Source organism: Carex rostrata, chromosome 5 (genome assembly GCF_964058835.1).
Source record: "Carex rostrata chromosome 5, lpCarRost1.2, whole genome shotgun sequence".
In the NCBI taxonomy this organism is placed as follows: domain Eukaryota; kingdom Viridiplantae; phylum Streptophyta; class Magnoliopsida; order Poales; family Cyperaceae; genus Carex; species Carex rostrata.
In genome coordinates, this window is record NC_135922.1 from 10,520,441 (window position 1) to 10,537,651 (window position 17,211).

A 17,211-nucleotide genomic window follows, 5' to 3' on the forward strand; every position below is an offset into this window, starting at 1 on the left:
GAATAAAGAATCAGAAAATTACTGTTGGCAATGGCAGATGCAAATGAATTTCTAGGAAGCTAGGGAGATATAATATGATCCAATTGCTAAATAGGACTAGCAGTTAATCGGAGAGGGTGAGAAAGAATCTCTATGGACTTGATCTCGAGAAAAAAAAATAACTTTAAAAGAAAAGTGGACATTTACATTTACTAACCATACATTGGGGTACTCGAACAGCCACATGCCATGTGTCGTGAACAACGCCAGCAGAAGTAAATGCCGATTTTTTTATTAATAGAAAATAAAAAATAAAGTATCGAAATAGGAGGAGGATTTGGTGAAATTTCGAAATAGGAGTAGGATTTGGATATTAATTCCGTGTCTAACCACGCAAACTTGGTAATTAAAAAAAAAAAATTCCTAGACGGGATAATCCGTCCCGTCTAGTACTGTTCATTTTATTTTTTCACTCAAAAAAAAATTATGAACGGTATTCCCAGCAACTTTTATCTTTTAGCGATTTTGCATGATCAGTGGGTGGCGTGCTCTTGGTGTGGTTTCATCTATTTTTTTTTTTATGTTGAATTTTGGGGGAATTTCAAGTATACCCCTCAACAGCTTCAAAATTACGTATTTAACTCCCTAAAATTCATAATATCATATTTATTACCCTTCTAATAATAATGCATCAATTTAAAATTAGTTCTAATAGAAAAGGGGTACTTCATAAATTTCAAATTATTTTTAATAAAAAAGACAATGAAATGGATAAATTAGTAATTTTGAAGAATAGTTTTTTAAAGCTATTTCATTGTTTAGAAGAATAAATATGATGTTATGAATTTTAAAGGAGAAAATTAGTAATTTCGATGAATTTATTTAGATTCATAATGACATATATGTTCTATATAAATGGTTCAATTCTCAGTTAGCTATTTCTGTATTTTATTTCACATTTTTTGTAGCACGTGAAATGAGTTCATATATAGCGAAACAATTTATTTTTTTATTTTGAAAAACTTCTAGTGTGCTCATATAAACATCTAAAATAGTCAATATCCTCATCAAAACATCATAAAAGCAAATACTCCCATAAAAAAAATATTATTTTTTTCTATCCCCATATATTTAACTTTTTATTTCATTATTTTAAAAAACAAATTGATAAATTGTCATTCATTTTTTTAAATCAAATAAAAAGTTAAATATATAAGAGTGAGTCTATGGTACTATGCATATTACGATTTGGCACCGTGCTACGGCTCTATATTTGAGTTTTCAAATCCTAAAGGTCGATCCGAACCGTTCATCTTGTTCTCCATATTAATATGCGTTTGGAGACCAAAGTTTACATTTTTTGAAATTTTTTTACTATTTTTTTAGATTTATTGAAAATCACTGTTTTTGGATGGTCCAGAATTTTCAGATCAATTGATTTTCTAAATATCTAAAAAAATAGTAAAAAAATTTCAAAAAATGTAAAATTTGGTCTCCAAACGCATATTAATATGGAGAACAAGATGAACGGTTCGTATCGACCGTTAGGATTTGAAAACTCAAATATAGAGCCGTAGCACGGTAACAACCCGTGATATGCATAGTACCATAGACTCACTCAATATATAAAATGGATAAAAAAATGTTAAGTTTTTATGGAGATATTTGAATATTACAATGTTTTGATGAAGATATTAATTAGCAATTTTAGATGTTTATAAGGGCACACTCGAAATTGTCCCATTTTTATTAGTTCTTAGATTGTTTTATATAACTTGTTTGCTTGAATGAAGGACACAGCAGGGAGACACCATGATCCGCAATTCACTCCCCGAGATCATTAGCTGCTAATTTGGCGCTTCTCGCGTGATATAATTATTATATAGGGAGATGATATGAGTATCCGCACTCTCATCCCTCCATTGTATCCCCAATTTTATTTGTTCAATCTTGTCCACATTTCTCATGATTTATAAAAAATTTTGCGAATCTAAAACCACGAACGTCTTCTACACAATTTTATCTTTCAAATGAGATCCATGATGACATACTTTCGGGTTCGTCATCATACAAGTATTTATACCTCGTCATTTAAGTATTTATACCTAGTATTTTTCACATATGACACTGCTGACATTTAAAAGTATTAATATCAAGTATTACAAGTATTTATATCTATGCACTGAAGTATTTATACCTATGTGGTCAACAATTTTTGTTAGAGAAAAGTTGACGCAGGGACGATTAGGGAAATGTGATGCGGAGATGCGGGGTCCACAATTGGGGATAAATACTTACAAGTATAGGTATAAATACTTGTATGATGCGGTATAAATACTTGCACAATGAGGTATAAATACTTGTGTGACGATGAATCCGAAAGTACGTCATCATGGATCTCATTTGAAAGATAAAATTGCGTAGAATACATTCGTGGTTTTAGATTCGAAAAATTCCTAATAGAACGTGAGAAATGTGGAAGATATTGAAAAAAAGAAAAAAAAAACTCACCTCTAAAAATGTGTATGATTCTTCTCCCCATGTAGTTTGAGTGATCCCTACATATAGTTATATCAAGTTAGACATGCAAGTATTAATATCTTAATTTGCAAGTATTAATTTATTATCTTCCAAGTATTTATACTAGTGTTTTGAATAAATTAGTTAGTTAAGTTAGTTGATGGGAAGTTAAAATCTGTTTAAGAGATGGGGGTACAATGGGGGAACTGGAGTGTGGGGATTGAAATAATTATTCTATTATATATTGCATCATTGGTCGGTTGGTCCCAATTGTATTGTTTTATAGTAATTTCCTTCGGTGACATTAAAAAAAAGTATAGATATATACCCATCGTAACTTGTTCAGTTAGATATTTTTCCATTTAAATTAATTTAAAAATTAATTATTTATCTATGTAAATTCACTCGAATAAGATTTCACCCGAAAATCCCCGGACCGTTTTGGATAAGATTTCAGCTGAATTTTGGATAAGATTTCAACTGTTTTTTAACGGTTCAACTTCAAATTACTTATCTATCTAAATTCACCCGAAAATCCCCGGACCGTTTTGGATAAGATTTCAACTGTTTTTTAACGGTTCAACTTCAAATTACTTTATTTAAAAATCCAATTTCTCTGATCTATTTTCCCGTTTTCTTTGCTCTCTATTCAAAAATTTTGATCACATAGATCTGACCCGACCTCCCCTCCGACAGCCACCCCTCCGACGACCTCCGACAGCCTCTATCCCGATCTGACAGCCTCCTCTCCGACAACCTCCCCTTCGACGACCACCGCTTCGACAAGTCTCTGAACCTCCGACGGCCTCAATCCTGATCTGACGGCCTCCTCTCCGACGACCTCCCATCCGACGGCCACCGCTCCGACAAGTCTCTGAACCTGCAATGACCTCCGATGGCCTCCTTGCCGACAACCTCCCCTCCGACGGCCACTGCTCCGACAAGTCTCTGAACCTCCAACGGCCTCGATCCCGATCTGACGGCCTCCTCTCCGACAATTTCCCCTCCGACGGCCTCGATCTGTCTATGTCCATGATTCTCTCCGAGCTCACCACTTCAAGGTATCTGATGATGGATTTCTTTTGGATCGATTTAAATTGCTCGTGCTTTTTCTTTTTCACCCTCGATTTTCTCTGATAAGATCGTGGAACAGTTCAAATGCGAGAATTGTGATGAAGGACGAGGAGACGCCAAGGCGATTGCCATGGTGACGGAGGCGACTGAGTATACCATTAAGCTTTCTTTTTGATTCCGTACTTCCATTTTTTAGTTCATTTACTGTGGAACTTAGTTGCTAGGTAGGGCTTGTTTGAATTTGTGAATCTCATTTGAAAGATAAAATTGTATAGAAAACGTTCGTGGTTTTATATTTACAAAATTTATTACAAATCGTCAGAAATATTGGTTATATTGAACGGAGAAAAAAAACTCACATCTAAAAATGTGTCAATTTTTTTTTAAATACTTGATATATTAGGCATGAATACTTGATGTGTTATAGATGAATACTTGATGCCTTATATGTAGGGATGGCAAAAAAATTTGTAGTTCGTGATTAGATTCGGGTTTGATTCGGGTTTGATTCGAATTTAATTCGATTCGAAATGGGTTCGAATTGAAACAAATCAAACCAGGTTCGGTTCGAAATTAATTCAAACCAAACTCAAACCTAGGGTAAGTTCGGTTCGGTTCGATTCGTTGCCACCCCTACTTATATGTGAATACTTGCGCGTGCTAGTTGTAAATTCTTTCAAATATTAGGGTGGCCCCCAAATAGTAAGCGGTCCCTCTAGATAGTTAGTAGTTATTGTAGTAGTAAAAAAAAATCAAAAAATAGAGGCATATAAATGAATACTTAATGTCTTCGAATTAATACTTTAACGTGAATGAATGAATACTTAATATCTTAGGGATGAATACTTGTGTTATAAGATATTAATACCTGTTCAACGGAAAACTCGAAAGTATGTCATCATGGATCTCATTTGAAAGATAAAATTGTGTAGAAAATGTTCGTGATTTTAGATTTGCAAAATTTCTCACAGATCGTCAAAAATATTGATTAGATTGAACGGAGAAAAAAAAATCCACCTCTAAAAGTGTGTAAAAGATGGATGAGTGATGTGTCCATTTTTTATATTTGCACTTACACGATGAGGATGAATACTTGTGAAACGGACAACTCGAAAGTATATCATCATGGATCTCATTTGAAAGATAAAATTATGTACAAAACATTCGTGGTTTTAGATTTGCAAAATTCTTCACCGATCGTCAGAAATATTGATTAGATTGAACGGAGAAAAAAAAACCACCTTTAAAACGTGTCCAGTTTTTTTTTTTGAAATACTTGATATCTTAGAGATGAATACTTGATGTGTTACAAATGAATTCTTTATGCATTATAGATGAATACTTGCGCGCGTCAGTTGTAAAATCTTTCAAATATTAGGTGGTCCTCAAATAGTAAGTGGTCCCCCTAGGTAGTTAGTAGTTATTTAAGCAGTTAATAGCTGGGGGATAAATGGGGGAATATTACGGGGGATAGCTAGATGCTACCTTATTAATATGTCCATTTCTGATATTTTTTTCACTAAAAAATACATATTAATAATGGTTAGAAGTTAAATTGAAAATTTTACCCCATTTAAAATTCTATCTCTCCTCTCTGTTTCTCTTCTCTTAAAGGATAGAATAATTTTTACGCCTAAAATTACTTGAATGCACAATAGAACTAATGTGTTCTTAAGCTTAGGGGTGTACAAAAATACTGTCGACCCACCCGATCCGTCTGACCCGTCCGACCCGACCCGTATTTTACCGGGTTGAGATGTTGCTGGGTCGGGTACGGGTTGGATTTTGACAAACCCGTTACTCTGGGTCGGGTCATAAATTTGCTCTTAATAACCCGTTTATATCCGGACCCGACCTCAAATATAGATTGAATATAGATTGAAGGCATGTCGGCTAATATAATAAGTACTATGTTGTTCTTTTGATTGAATGATTAATTGTTAGTCCTCATTTCTGAATTTTTCGCTGGCCACATCTGCTCAAGCTCTGGGTACCATGCATGCATGCATGGAATTCTTATCAACTTATAAGGTAATATTATATTATTCCTAAATAAAAAAAGCTAATATTATATTTCTATTTAGATCTGAACCGTTTGATCGGAATTCACACAGGTTATGTGTATTTCACTTCGGGATCGGGTAGTCCGGATATAAACATAAATATTTAGTTATCTCAGGATATGAATTTACTGACATAAATATTTATAACTTTATATGATTTATTTATGTTTGTCACTTTTATTTGTACCTAATTTTAATAAAAATAGTAAAAAAACATATAATAGATTTTCGATCAAAATTATAACCCGTTTAACCCGTTTAACCCGTAATGACCCGTATATAAAAAAATAAATGGGTTGTGTTGGGTTATGGGTGGGTCAAGTAAAGAATTTTTTTAACCCGGTGTAATTGGGTTGGATTCAAATTTTAATAAAATATTATCGACCCGCCCGTTGTACACCCCTACTTAAGCTCATGCATTTTCTTGATAGACTTAACTCTAAAATTTATGGGATTGACTTCAAACAATACATCCAAATCATTGAAACTAATTTATTTAACAAATGTTGCGTTTATATGGAATATTTATTAAATTTGAAATTAAATTAGTATAAAGTTAAGCAGTTAAAAAATATATATATAAATGATTTGAAGGCATTAAATTTTCACTATTTTTTGAACGTCTGAATTTATACTACTTAATTGAAAAAAAATTAATAATATTTGTTTATTTTTTTATAACAATTTAATTAAAAAAATAATATTAATCCATTAAATGCAAATTGCTTGCATATTAGATGATTTCGTTTAATTCTAGCCATATTTTAAAGTGACTGGATATAACTACAACTGACACATATGTTCCAAATAATATTGAAAAATTGAACAGATTATTATTTGAATAATTTTGCAAATATATATCAATCGTACGTCTAAAATTGCTACATTATAATAGGTGTGCTACAAAATTCATGCATGAAAGAATTTTTTTGAATAAACTTAATGATTAAACCACCGAAACTGACTTTTATACCTCAATTATTTATTATTGTTAGAGAAATTTCAAAAGAATTTATATATCAATACTCGTACAATTAAATTTGTATTCTCCTTTTTTTCCCTCTTCTTTCTGTTTTCCTTGATTTTCTACAGAATTGGTCCCAATTTTATTTCATATCTTCAGCAACGGGAACTTTGTACACATTAGTATAGCAAGTCATTTAAAACAGTGTAGTGGCCTAGTGGCCAGCATGTGCACCTCACCGCTGCAGCAACCAATGAGAAGACGCCAACTTCACTACTTTTGGTTTTTCCCTTCAAGGATTTTCTATAAAATGGTTTGTGCAGCTTCTCTGTAGAAGTATATGTTTAGTTAATTTTCTGTCCGCTACACGGAAGGTTTTTTGTCTGTATCCGGCGTAGCTTTGAACTTTTTTCTCTGCCTTCTCATCTCTAAGATGTAGCTAAATAGCTAACAATATTAAAAATGATTACTGGCAAAAAAAAAAAAAATTGCAAAAGTACTAACAACAGATACATGAGGATGGTTCAAATGCCTCCATTTTTTGTGCCTCCACCATGCCTCCATTTTTTAAAATTTTAATAATTCAAAATTTAAAACTTAAAAATCAAAATAAAACCATTGGATATGATCTACATCATTTTATCTATGTACATGTAAAAAATTATGACATTTCAATTTTATTTTGATTGTCATCAAGAGCTTGTAAAAAAATGCACTAATTTGGATGATTTCTAGACGTTGATTTTTGGACTTGTTGATTCACATAAAAACAAAATTGAAATGTGATAATTTTTTATGAGCACATAAAGAAAATAACATAGATCACATCTAACGGTTTTATTTTGACTTTTAAGTTTTAAATCTTGAGTTATTAAAGTTTTAAAAAATGGAGGTATGATGGAGGCACAAAAAAATAGGGGCATTTGAACCCTCCTCCATATACATATAGTGCAATTTTGAATTTGTGTATTTTTCTTCTACAAACTTAAGATTGGGTTAATTTCAGTTTAAAAATAATCCCTTGTTTCATACGAATAGAATAACTCCAATATAAAATATAAAATATATTTTATTCCGTCCTCTTTAGTGTTTTCTTTTCTACCTTTTTCGTATTGGAACCTATTATAAATTATGATTTTGTTTTCACTTTTATCTGGCGTAGATTCTAACATTTTTCTATACCTTTTTGATAAGAACCTATAAATTATAATGATTTTGTATATTAATGAAAATTATACAAAACATTATTTTTATCTGATATTTATTTCATAATTTGAAAAAAAATGAGTTGTTTACTTGTGTTGAATATAATTCATTTTTATGATTGTATTAAACGTACTTTTTATTTTTCATAAGTTCAGACACATGTAAAAGTGAGGCTATAGTACTATGCATAGCGCAGATTGGTCTGTAGTATGAAAAAATATTTTTATTTTCAAAGTCTAAATAGTTAAATCAAACCGTTGGATGTGATTTTTATACAAAATTTTAATTACAAACTAAATTTTATATTTAAAGTGTCCAAGCAACACTAAGTACAGAGGATTCAAAGAAAAAAAAAAAGGAGGAATTGTTAATAGTATATAAAACAAATCACTGCTGATGAAAAGAAGCAACAACAAATCACATAGATATGCTTGAAAAAAAAAAAAATTGCACTGTGAGTCTCAATTTCCAATGTAAAACTGAAGGTACCATGTTCATATTTGAAACTTGAGGATGTTCCAAACAAAACTAGAATTTAGAACTGTGTGAAAGAATGCGGAAGCATATCCTCCGCTTTCCATTCTTTGGTCATCTAGCGGGTATTCGTATAATTAGAAAAAATCGTGCTGGATATCTACAAGTGCCAGGTGGCCCATAGAAGCATGTCTTTCAGCACTGCAGGGAGATGAAGTGCATGGCCAAGATGCTCTGCATGATCATTAACCAATCGCTTAGTAAAGAATGCTTATATATGCAGTTTAACCTGGTTTGACTTGTGAAAATCAAAATCCAAGGGACTTCTACATACTATGAATTCAACTATACACAATGGTTATTACATAAAAATGGCTTTTAGAATGAGCCAAAATAGGCAATGGTATAACATCGTGTATCTTTTACACCGACTCTCAAACCTTGTCTAATGCAGTCATGTCATGGCAGCCTCCCCTCCAGTTGGATTGGCGCGCCTTCAAGGAGGCAATGGAACTGTGGAAGCTTTTCAAAAAGAACAAGGGGTTCTCGTGTCATCACATTAGCAGGAGCCACAATGAGATGGCTGACATGCTGGTGAGAAAAGGCAAAAGAGAAAACTGGAACTTTGAGGGATTTACTTACCCTTTATTTTCTTTTGCTGTTGATTAGAATTCCTGTTTTTCTACCTACTGATTTAAGGCTCAGGCTATTCTACTTTATTTGATGTAAAAGCCAAATGCTGTGATTAAATAAAATTCTGACTACGGGCTTACAAGTTGCAAAAAAAAAAAAAAAAAAAAAATGAGCCAAAATATTGCTATATCTGAGTATCGCGTATTTAACAATGGAATATTATATATGTTGGTAATTCGGGTAGGATGCAGGGTTTCAATTCAGTTTAGATTAATCAGAAAATCCCTACCCGAACAAGGATTCATGTGTAAAAAAATTAATTCAAGATAGAAAAATACCAATAGTTTGAAGAAGCAGCGTAGTGGGAGCTCTTCTCAACGCTAGCCGTAATCTTTCTCCACCTCACTTACGTGTCAGATGTGCATAGCAATTGCAACCACGTCTCTACCAGTATATATACGAACGAGTTGAAAACATCCGTTAATCGATTTGCAAGCACCACCTGATAGCCCCCATTTTCTTCTCCGCTCTCTCTATTTCTCGATCTCACGGTTTCTGAAATTCGGGTTTATAGGTTATTCAGTTTCTTAACTGAAAAATGAACTGTTGCCTGCTCATATAACAAATTTTCAGTTGCAACCCATCAGTCACACCCTTTTTCAGAATTTTCAGTAAATGAATTATGAAATGAATTATATTATTTTCCGCCCAATTAGATAGAATAATGAAATATATTAATTTCTGCCCAAATAATTGACACATAGGACATTTCTAATATATTACTGAAAAAATAATAGAGTTTTATCAGTATTTGACTACTTTTGAAAAACTCTTCAAAAAAAATAATTTAACTCTGATGATTTAGTCAACAATTGCTAATGCATACTCTCCAAAAGTCAAAGTTCGACTTGGAGTTTGCTCTGTTTTATCATTGTCCAGAAGATGCTCCACCTCAAGCCAAAACTTGTAATTCTAGTGAAAGGTGTATATAGGAAAACAAAATGCATAATAAATCACTAATGTAAGTTGTTATCTCTAATCAAACATAAACGAAAACTTATATAATAATTTTCCAGATGGGCATCAACATTCAATTTATAACAAAAGAAAATCTGTAGACTGACCATGCAATCTAATAAATGTAATTGTAGTCAAGGTGTATAACATGAACATCTGTAGACCGAAACCTGCTTAAGATATTATTCTATTCTGAATAAATTATCAGATAATCTGTAAAGCTTGTGGTAACATAATCAGCTCAAGCTTAGTGGTACCGTGATAGGCTGGTGCATTACGAAAACATTTTCAAACAAGCGGGTAATCATACAATTAGAGAAAAATTGCCGGTTAATAAGAACGCTTATATGTACATAATTGTCAGTTAGTCTACTTTTAATTGGAATTGGAATAATTCATCTCTGCTCCTATAATTCTTTTGAATTTGTGAGTAAATTAATTACCAGCTAACGGTCACCATCTTAATTTAACATTCATTTGTAATGAAAGAATATATAAAGAAAATTACTACTTCAATTAACAGAGGGATGGAACGAATAGAACTAATTACTTTTGATAAAATTGGGATGATGATAGGACTTCTTAGCTCCAAAGGACATCTACAAACTGCGATTTCAAATAAGCACATCATGATTACTACATAGAAAAGGATTTTAAGTGACCCGAAATATTGCTAATTCTGAGTATCGTTTATTTAACAACAGAATATGACGGCAATGTACCAACGTATCAGTAAAAAAAAAAAAAAAAAACCCTCTCCGAAACAAACACAATAATGTAAGTCTGATTGATTTTAGTCAACAATTGATAGTGCTTACTTTTGAATAGTCAAAGTTTAATTTGAAGTTTTCCCTGATTTTTCATTGTCCAGAAGATGCTTCACCTGAATCCAACACTTGTAGCTATAATCTGGGTGTATACAGGAAAGCAAATTGCATAGTGTATATCACAAATATAAGTTATCTTTAACCAAACATAATTATCAACATAGCCTTTTAATTATTTCCATAATAAAAATAATTTGTATAGTTATATGTAAGTTTGCAGATGGGCAACGACGCCATTCAGCTTACAAGAGAAGAAAAGGGTAACGAGAACATTAATTTGTTCTTGGAACTATATATATGAAAAAGAGAGAAATAGCTACCTTGTGGAAATCAAAGTCTGCATACTGTCATGAAATCTAATATATACAACTAGCCTGAGCCCTAACCTAAACTTGCTTAAGAGATTATTCTACCTGAAGTCGTGTGAGAGTCACCAAAGAATATTTAACAGGGCTCTGGTATTCGCAGTTTCGCACCCTCTGCCTTGCCTTCCATGCCTCGGTCATCTAGCGATTGTTTGTACAATTAGACAAAATTGTGTAGGATTTCTAGAAGTACCCAGAGGCCTACTGCAGATGCTCTGCATGATTAATCAATCACTCAGTAAAGAACACTTATATATGCTTGATTGTCAGTTAGCCAACTTTTGACTGAAAGATTAATATATGCTCCTAAAATTCTTTTGAATCTGTGACTTATTTATCAGTTAACTGTCGCCATCATAATCTAATATCTATTTGTAATGGATACAGATATAAAGGAAATAGATACTTCAATTAACAGAAGGGTGTAGCAAACGGCACTAACTTGTGAGAAAATTGGGATGATAATGATAGGACCTATTAACTCCGAGGGGCTTCTCCAAACTGCACATTCAGATATACATAATTGTTATTACATACAAAAGACTTATAAAACTCCCCAAAATATTGTAAGTTCTCATTATCGCTTATTTAACAATGGAACATTAATGCAGAAATAAGATAATTTTATCTGAAAAATGACCCATGTATCAGTAAAAAATTTACCAAAGCAAACACAATAATTTAACTCTTACCCATCAGGGTCACCCATGTATCGAAGTTTGACTTGCAGTTTTCCCTGGTTTGTCATTGTCCAGAAGATGATTCTCCCAAATCCAATATTTATAATGCTGATCAGATTGCATAAATAAGAACATGTCCATTTAAATATTTTCATAATAAAAGAACTTGTATATAATATTGCAGATGGGCATTGATATTCAATTTACAAGAAAAGAAAGAATACAGACTGACCTGCTTAAGAGATTATTCTACTTGAAGTCAAATTGTACTGGTCTCCACATACATTGCTCTCTTTTTCTCTCTCCCTACTACCTTTCACACTTGAATGAACAGAACAAAACCAATTCCACAGGACCTTATAACTTGTTGAGCATGCTAAATAAAGGAAACACAATAAGCAGTAGCTCAATTAGCACCTCTGTTTTAAGGCTTATGCGATTAAACAATACGTGTAGCTATAGAATGCCTACAGATCTACATTTCATATTGCAAATTTTCACCTGTAGTTGTCACTTCTTAATCTTTGTGTAGATCGTCTCAGATTATGCTTGCCAAAACAACTAGCAACCTGTTTCGCTCAAGAAAATACTCTTCCGGGTTGCATCTACTGCTAGATTGTGAAGCATTTGCTGCACCTAAAAAGGGTGTATGAAACTTCAGATATCAGATTAACTATGACTTCCTCCTAAGAGCATATATAAATATTTGTACAATAGTAAAGACTGTAAAATTATGTTTTATTGCCACAAACAAAGTTACAAATCAGCAAAAGAAGAGAAATATATGTGCTCAATTTATTGTCTATTGCATTGCTCGTGCTAATTATTATATTTCATGTTTTAGTGGACCACAATGTATCAATTTTGTCTCTTTGACTTCATTGAATATAATAAACAAAAAAAGAACCATACTGTCAAACTATATTTGTAACAGCTGATATGCTTGTATTACCTTGTAAGCGTACTTTGTCCTATCTTTATAATTTCTTATGCTACAAGATTAATTACTCTTTATATATAAGTGAAAAAAACATTTAAAAAAATTAAAATGCTATAGTGTGGATGTACTATACCTCAGATGGTAATTATGATCGTGCAGAAAAGCAACTGATTTGGCTTGATGAAAATGACAGTGCAAGATCCTTTAATATGCCAGATCTTCTGCCGTCTCCAAACTTTGTAACCTGATTCTCAGAAATGAAGCGCCGATATTTCCCATACTTTCGAAAATGCCTCTCTAAGTGGGGACAACCTTCGATAAAAATTTCATCGATGTTTTTTAGCTGCTGTAGCATTCCATCTGGCAGTGCCCTTATCTTTGGGCAATTTTCGATATAAAGGTTCTTAAGTGTTTTAAGCCCTTCCATTCCTTCTGGAAGATATGCCATGCTGGGGCAGTCATAAATCTGGAGCCATTCCAGACTGGCGAGGCCTCCAATGCTCAGTGGCAAGCAGTTCAAGCTTTCACATCTTCCAATCCGCAACTCTTTAAGAGCAATTATACTTCCCAACCATTCTGGTAAGTATTGAAGCTTCGGATTTCTAGCAATACCCAGTTTTTGAATAGATGTTGAGCATTTAGGAATTTCAACCAAATTTGGACAGGTTGTGATACTTACATGTTCAAGTTTTGGCAATAACACTTCTGTGATTGATCTCCCAACTGGTGATTCCAGTTGTGATCCAAGAAAGTTCGGACAGTCATCCACAAAAAGATATCTTAGGCAGTTAAGACTTCTGAACACTTCCTCAGGCCAATAAATGAGACTATCACATCCATCAATCTGCAGATTTTCAAGAAATGTAAAACACTTCCAGAACCATAAGGCCGTATTTAATGGAATATTTGACACTGCCAAGAAACTCAAACTTCGACATTTTGTCTGAGTTATACTCACCTCCCCCTCTTTTGCACCTACTAGTACAATATTGTCGTATTTCCCCAATATTAAATTATTGAGTGACTCCCAAGGTTGAAAAGAAAGAGATTCATTTCCACCATGGCTCACAAGCGTCAAGTCATGCAATGTAGTTAATGCTGTTGCAAAGCATGACAAATCTTTGTTTCCTTTTACAGACATGCTCTTGAGTGACGGTACAATTGGCATTGAAGTCAGCTTAGGACAATTGATGACTTCTAGTGCTTTTAGCTCAGGAAAAGCCAGTAATGACTTGCTTCCATTTTCACCTTCACACCAGCTGCATAACTCTGGCATTTCAGACAATATCAACTTTTTTAATGATGGAAAAGTTACCCAGGCATCTTCACCACCTTCTGCACTGGTGAACACACTATTGCAAAGATTCCTCAAATTATCCAAATGTTTTAGTTCCATATTTTGAAGGAAAGGTAGTTTTTCTACTGGTGGTATTCTTGTGCACTCTCTACATTCAATTATATTCAGCTCAATTAGATTTTCTAGTATATGGTACTCTATCATCCAGATGGGAAACTCATCACCTCTGTATTCTTTGATTTTGAGAACCTTTAACTTGGTGCAAGGTTTAAGAGCATCCAAAACTTCAAAAGGATCACAAAGCATCTCCTCTGGAGCATTTGATTCTGGTATGTTTTCATAATTCTTTGGCATTCCCCAGCATAATGCCAGATCATCCAGATTTTGTTTAGCTATCAAATTTGCTTGCCGTGCATCTTCAGCATGCTTAATTACCCTTAGGTTGTACAAATGCAATTGTCCATGGAGATTATTCAAGTTATTCAGTTCTCTAATACCATTACCGGCATCAGTGCCAACAATGTAAGTTGTCAATATTTGCAAGCAATTTAGTTGTCCTAAACCTTCAGGCATGCTTCTTAAATTATCACAGTGCTCAATATAGAGATGACGAAGGCTATTCATATATCGCATACCTTCTGGTAACCTTTCGAGATCCCAACAATGGGGAAGCCTTAGGGTCTGCAAGAGATAGAGAGTGCTTATTGCTTCAGGCAATGATGTACATTCATAAATCGAAAGTTCCAAATATCTCAAGTGTTTTATCTTTCCAGCTGTAAAGATAGTATTCGCAATAGGATTTACATATAATTCTAATATACGCAGCGAGTTTGATTTGTCAAATCCGATATTTTTCACATTGCTAGCACCAACAGCATGGTATGAACAAATGAGGCTCCGGATAGAAGGAAAGCAATCAATGACTTTGTTGATATCTACGGGAATTGTCCTTACTGAAATATGATGGGCATTAATCATTGATTGGTTAACTTGTGCTGGTACTTCTGATGTGAAGAGACATTTGGCACCCATGATGGATTGAGCAAGGTCGTGCATCAAATCATGCATTTTGCACTTGGTTTCAAAGTAATGTTCTTCCCATTGATATGCAAATTGATCTGTCCAATAATGTATTTGAACAGGACCAACTTGCCTAATTTCCTGCAAAAATGACCTCCAAACCAATTCATTAAAAATATTGTTGCCTTTCATTTCAAGGCTACCAGACCCATCGGATGGAATAAATCCATTTTCCATCCAAAATTGGATCAATTTCTCCTTCTCCATCTCATAATCTTTAGGGTATATTGCACAGAAAGTGAAACATAGTTTCATGTACGAAGGCAAGTGGTCATAACTAAGCCTCAATACCGGTAAAACCTCATCTTTAGCAGGCCTTTGTTCCCAGATCCTGCTTTCTTCAAGTACATCCAACCACTCTCTCACCTCAAGCTTATAACTCATTAAGCTACCTAATGTATTAACGGCCAGCGGCAATCCCCGACAGTTCTGAACCATCTTTCTTCCAATCTCGACTAGCTCTTGGCATTCCTTAACCCCCTTGCTAAATGCCCTTTTGTGAAACAAGCTCCACGAATCCTCCTCACCTAAGCATCCCAAATTATAACTCTCCGCTGTACCCATTATAGTTGCCACTCTGCCACTCCTAGTGGTAACTATAATGGCACTCCCAGAATCACCACAGTTCAACATAGCTCTCAGCCGCTCCCACGCATCAACATTTTCATTCCAAACATCATCTAATACAAGAAGATAACGTTTTCCCCTTATCTCCTGACGCAAGCGCCTCTGGAGCAGCTCTATGTTGTCACAGGAAATATTGCATTCCCCCTTAACTAATTCAATGATCAATTTAACAATTTGACCAATATTATCCTCTTCAGACACACAAACCCATAACGGTAAGTTGAAGTGTTCTTTCACTCTAGGATCATTGTATACTAGCTGAGCAAGAGTGGTCTTGCCGAGTCCACCCATACCAACTATGGGAACAACAATGAGATCATCATTTTCCCGTCCTTGAAGCAATAATTGCACTACCTTCTCTTTATCTTCATCCCTGCCCACAACTTTTGATTCAACCAGAAGAGAATCAGTTCTGATCCGATTCACCACGTGCACCCTCTGACCATGAACAAAACGAAACCTCCCCATCTGGACAACAAGACCATCAAGCCTACCTAAAACTTTCTTCAATTTCCCACTCATCTTATGGCGAAACAGAGAAGGATTTTCAAGGGAAAAGAAGGCACTTACATTGCCATCCTTATGGCCACGTCTCACAGCATCTTGACGCAGCTCCTCATAACAAAACTCATCAAGCAGATCATCAGCCTCATAAGCTGCTGATTCGAGCTTCAGAAGCCACGATTTCACGGCTGCGTTAGAATTTGCTTTCTCCTCAGCATCGGGAAGTATAGCCTGGATTTCGAGAAGCGTGTTGTAGAGCCTCTCACGCTGGTCGTTGATGCCCCACATCTCCCCAATCCGCTGAAACAGTGAGTCTGCCGCTTTCTTCAGCACACATGGAATCAAAGCTGACAGCAGTAGATCTGCCATTTGTGGTTAATGTGGAAGGTACTTGAACAAACAAGGAGTACAGGAGGTTGATTTTTATCTGAAATTTGAGAGTAAGATGGTTCTTTGAGAGAACTAGAATTTGTTCACTGGAAATGGCTTGTTGATTGCAGATTCAGTGTTAGATTTACAATGTCTGAGAGAACATGTTAGGTTTATACTGGTGCTTGTGAAATGTGAGATGCAAAAGATAAGGCTATTCTAACTGTGTGGTTGTGGTTGTTGTAAAGCAGCAATCAATCTTGAAAGGAGCTTTCCATCAATCAGCGCAGTAGACCAACTGATTGTGTTTGCTAAACTTCTTGAGCACAAATTAAGTAATATTGTAATTAGATTATTGTGTCATATATTAAAATCGGAAATAAATCATGACTTTTATTTAGTTATTTGAACCTAGGTTATAATATTGTAAAAATCTTGGGTAGATGCGGATCCTATCAGGGTCCATATCCCCTATTGTGTTTGCTCATTTTTCATTTTCGTTCACACGACAGTCCATATCTCGGTTCGCATCTCCTATCATGGTTATAATATTGTAAAAAAAATTGAAGGCTGCATCGGGATGCGGACTCCT

General features: G+C 34.2%; 1 protein-coding gene across 5 annotated transcripts; it reads right to left on the reverse strand.

The window, feature by feature from the left end:
• Window positions 1-8,163: 8,163 nt before the first annotated feature.
• On the reverse strand, window positions 8,164-16,768 carry LOC144554033 (disease resistance protein RGA2-like). Of its 5 annotated transcripts, none has more exons than XM_078302238.1 (11): window positions 12,876-16,768; window positions 12,304-12,438; window positions 12,035-12,178; window positions 11,815-11,910; window positions 11,565-11,623; window positions 11,078-11,337; window positions 10,749-10,813; window positions 10,481-10,536; window positions 9,252-9,468; window positions 8,721-8,871; window positions 8,164-8,514 (listed from the first exon to the last, which is right to left on the reverse strand). In XM_078302238.1, exon 1 carries the CDS (start codon window positions 16,617-16,619, stop codon window positions 12,888-12,890), a length of 3,732 nt encoding a protein of 1,243 aa, XP_078158364.1. In that variant the 5' UTR covers window positions 16,620-16,768; the 3' UTR covers window positions 8,164-8,514; window positions 8,721-8,871; window positions 9,252-9,468; window positions 10,481-10,536; window positions 10,749-10,813; window positions 11,078-11,337; window positions 11,565-11,623; window positions 11,815-11,910; window positions 12,035-12,178; window positions 12,304-12,438; window positions 12,876-12,887. The 5 variants fall into 5 exon arrangements, with proteins under 5 accessions (XP_078158364.1, XP_078158362.1, XP_078158360.1 ...); XM_078302236.1 differs by lacking the exon at window positions 8,721-8,871 and adding an exon at window positions 9,800-9,885; XM_078302234.1 differs by lacking the exon at window positions 8,721-8,871.
• Between the last annotated feature and the right edge of the window lie 443 nt (window positions 16,769-17,211).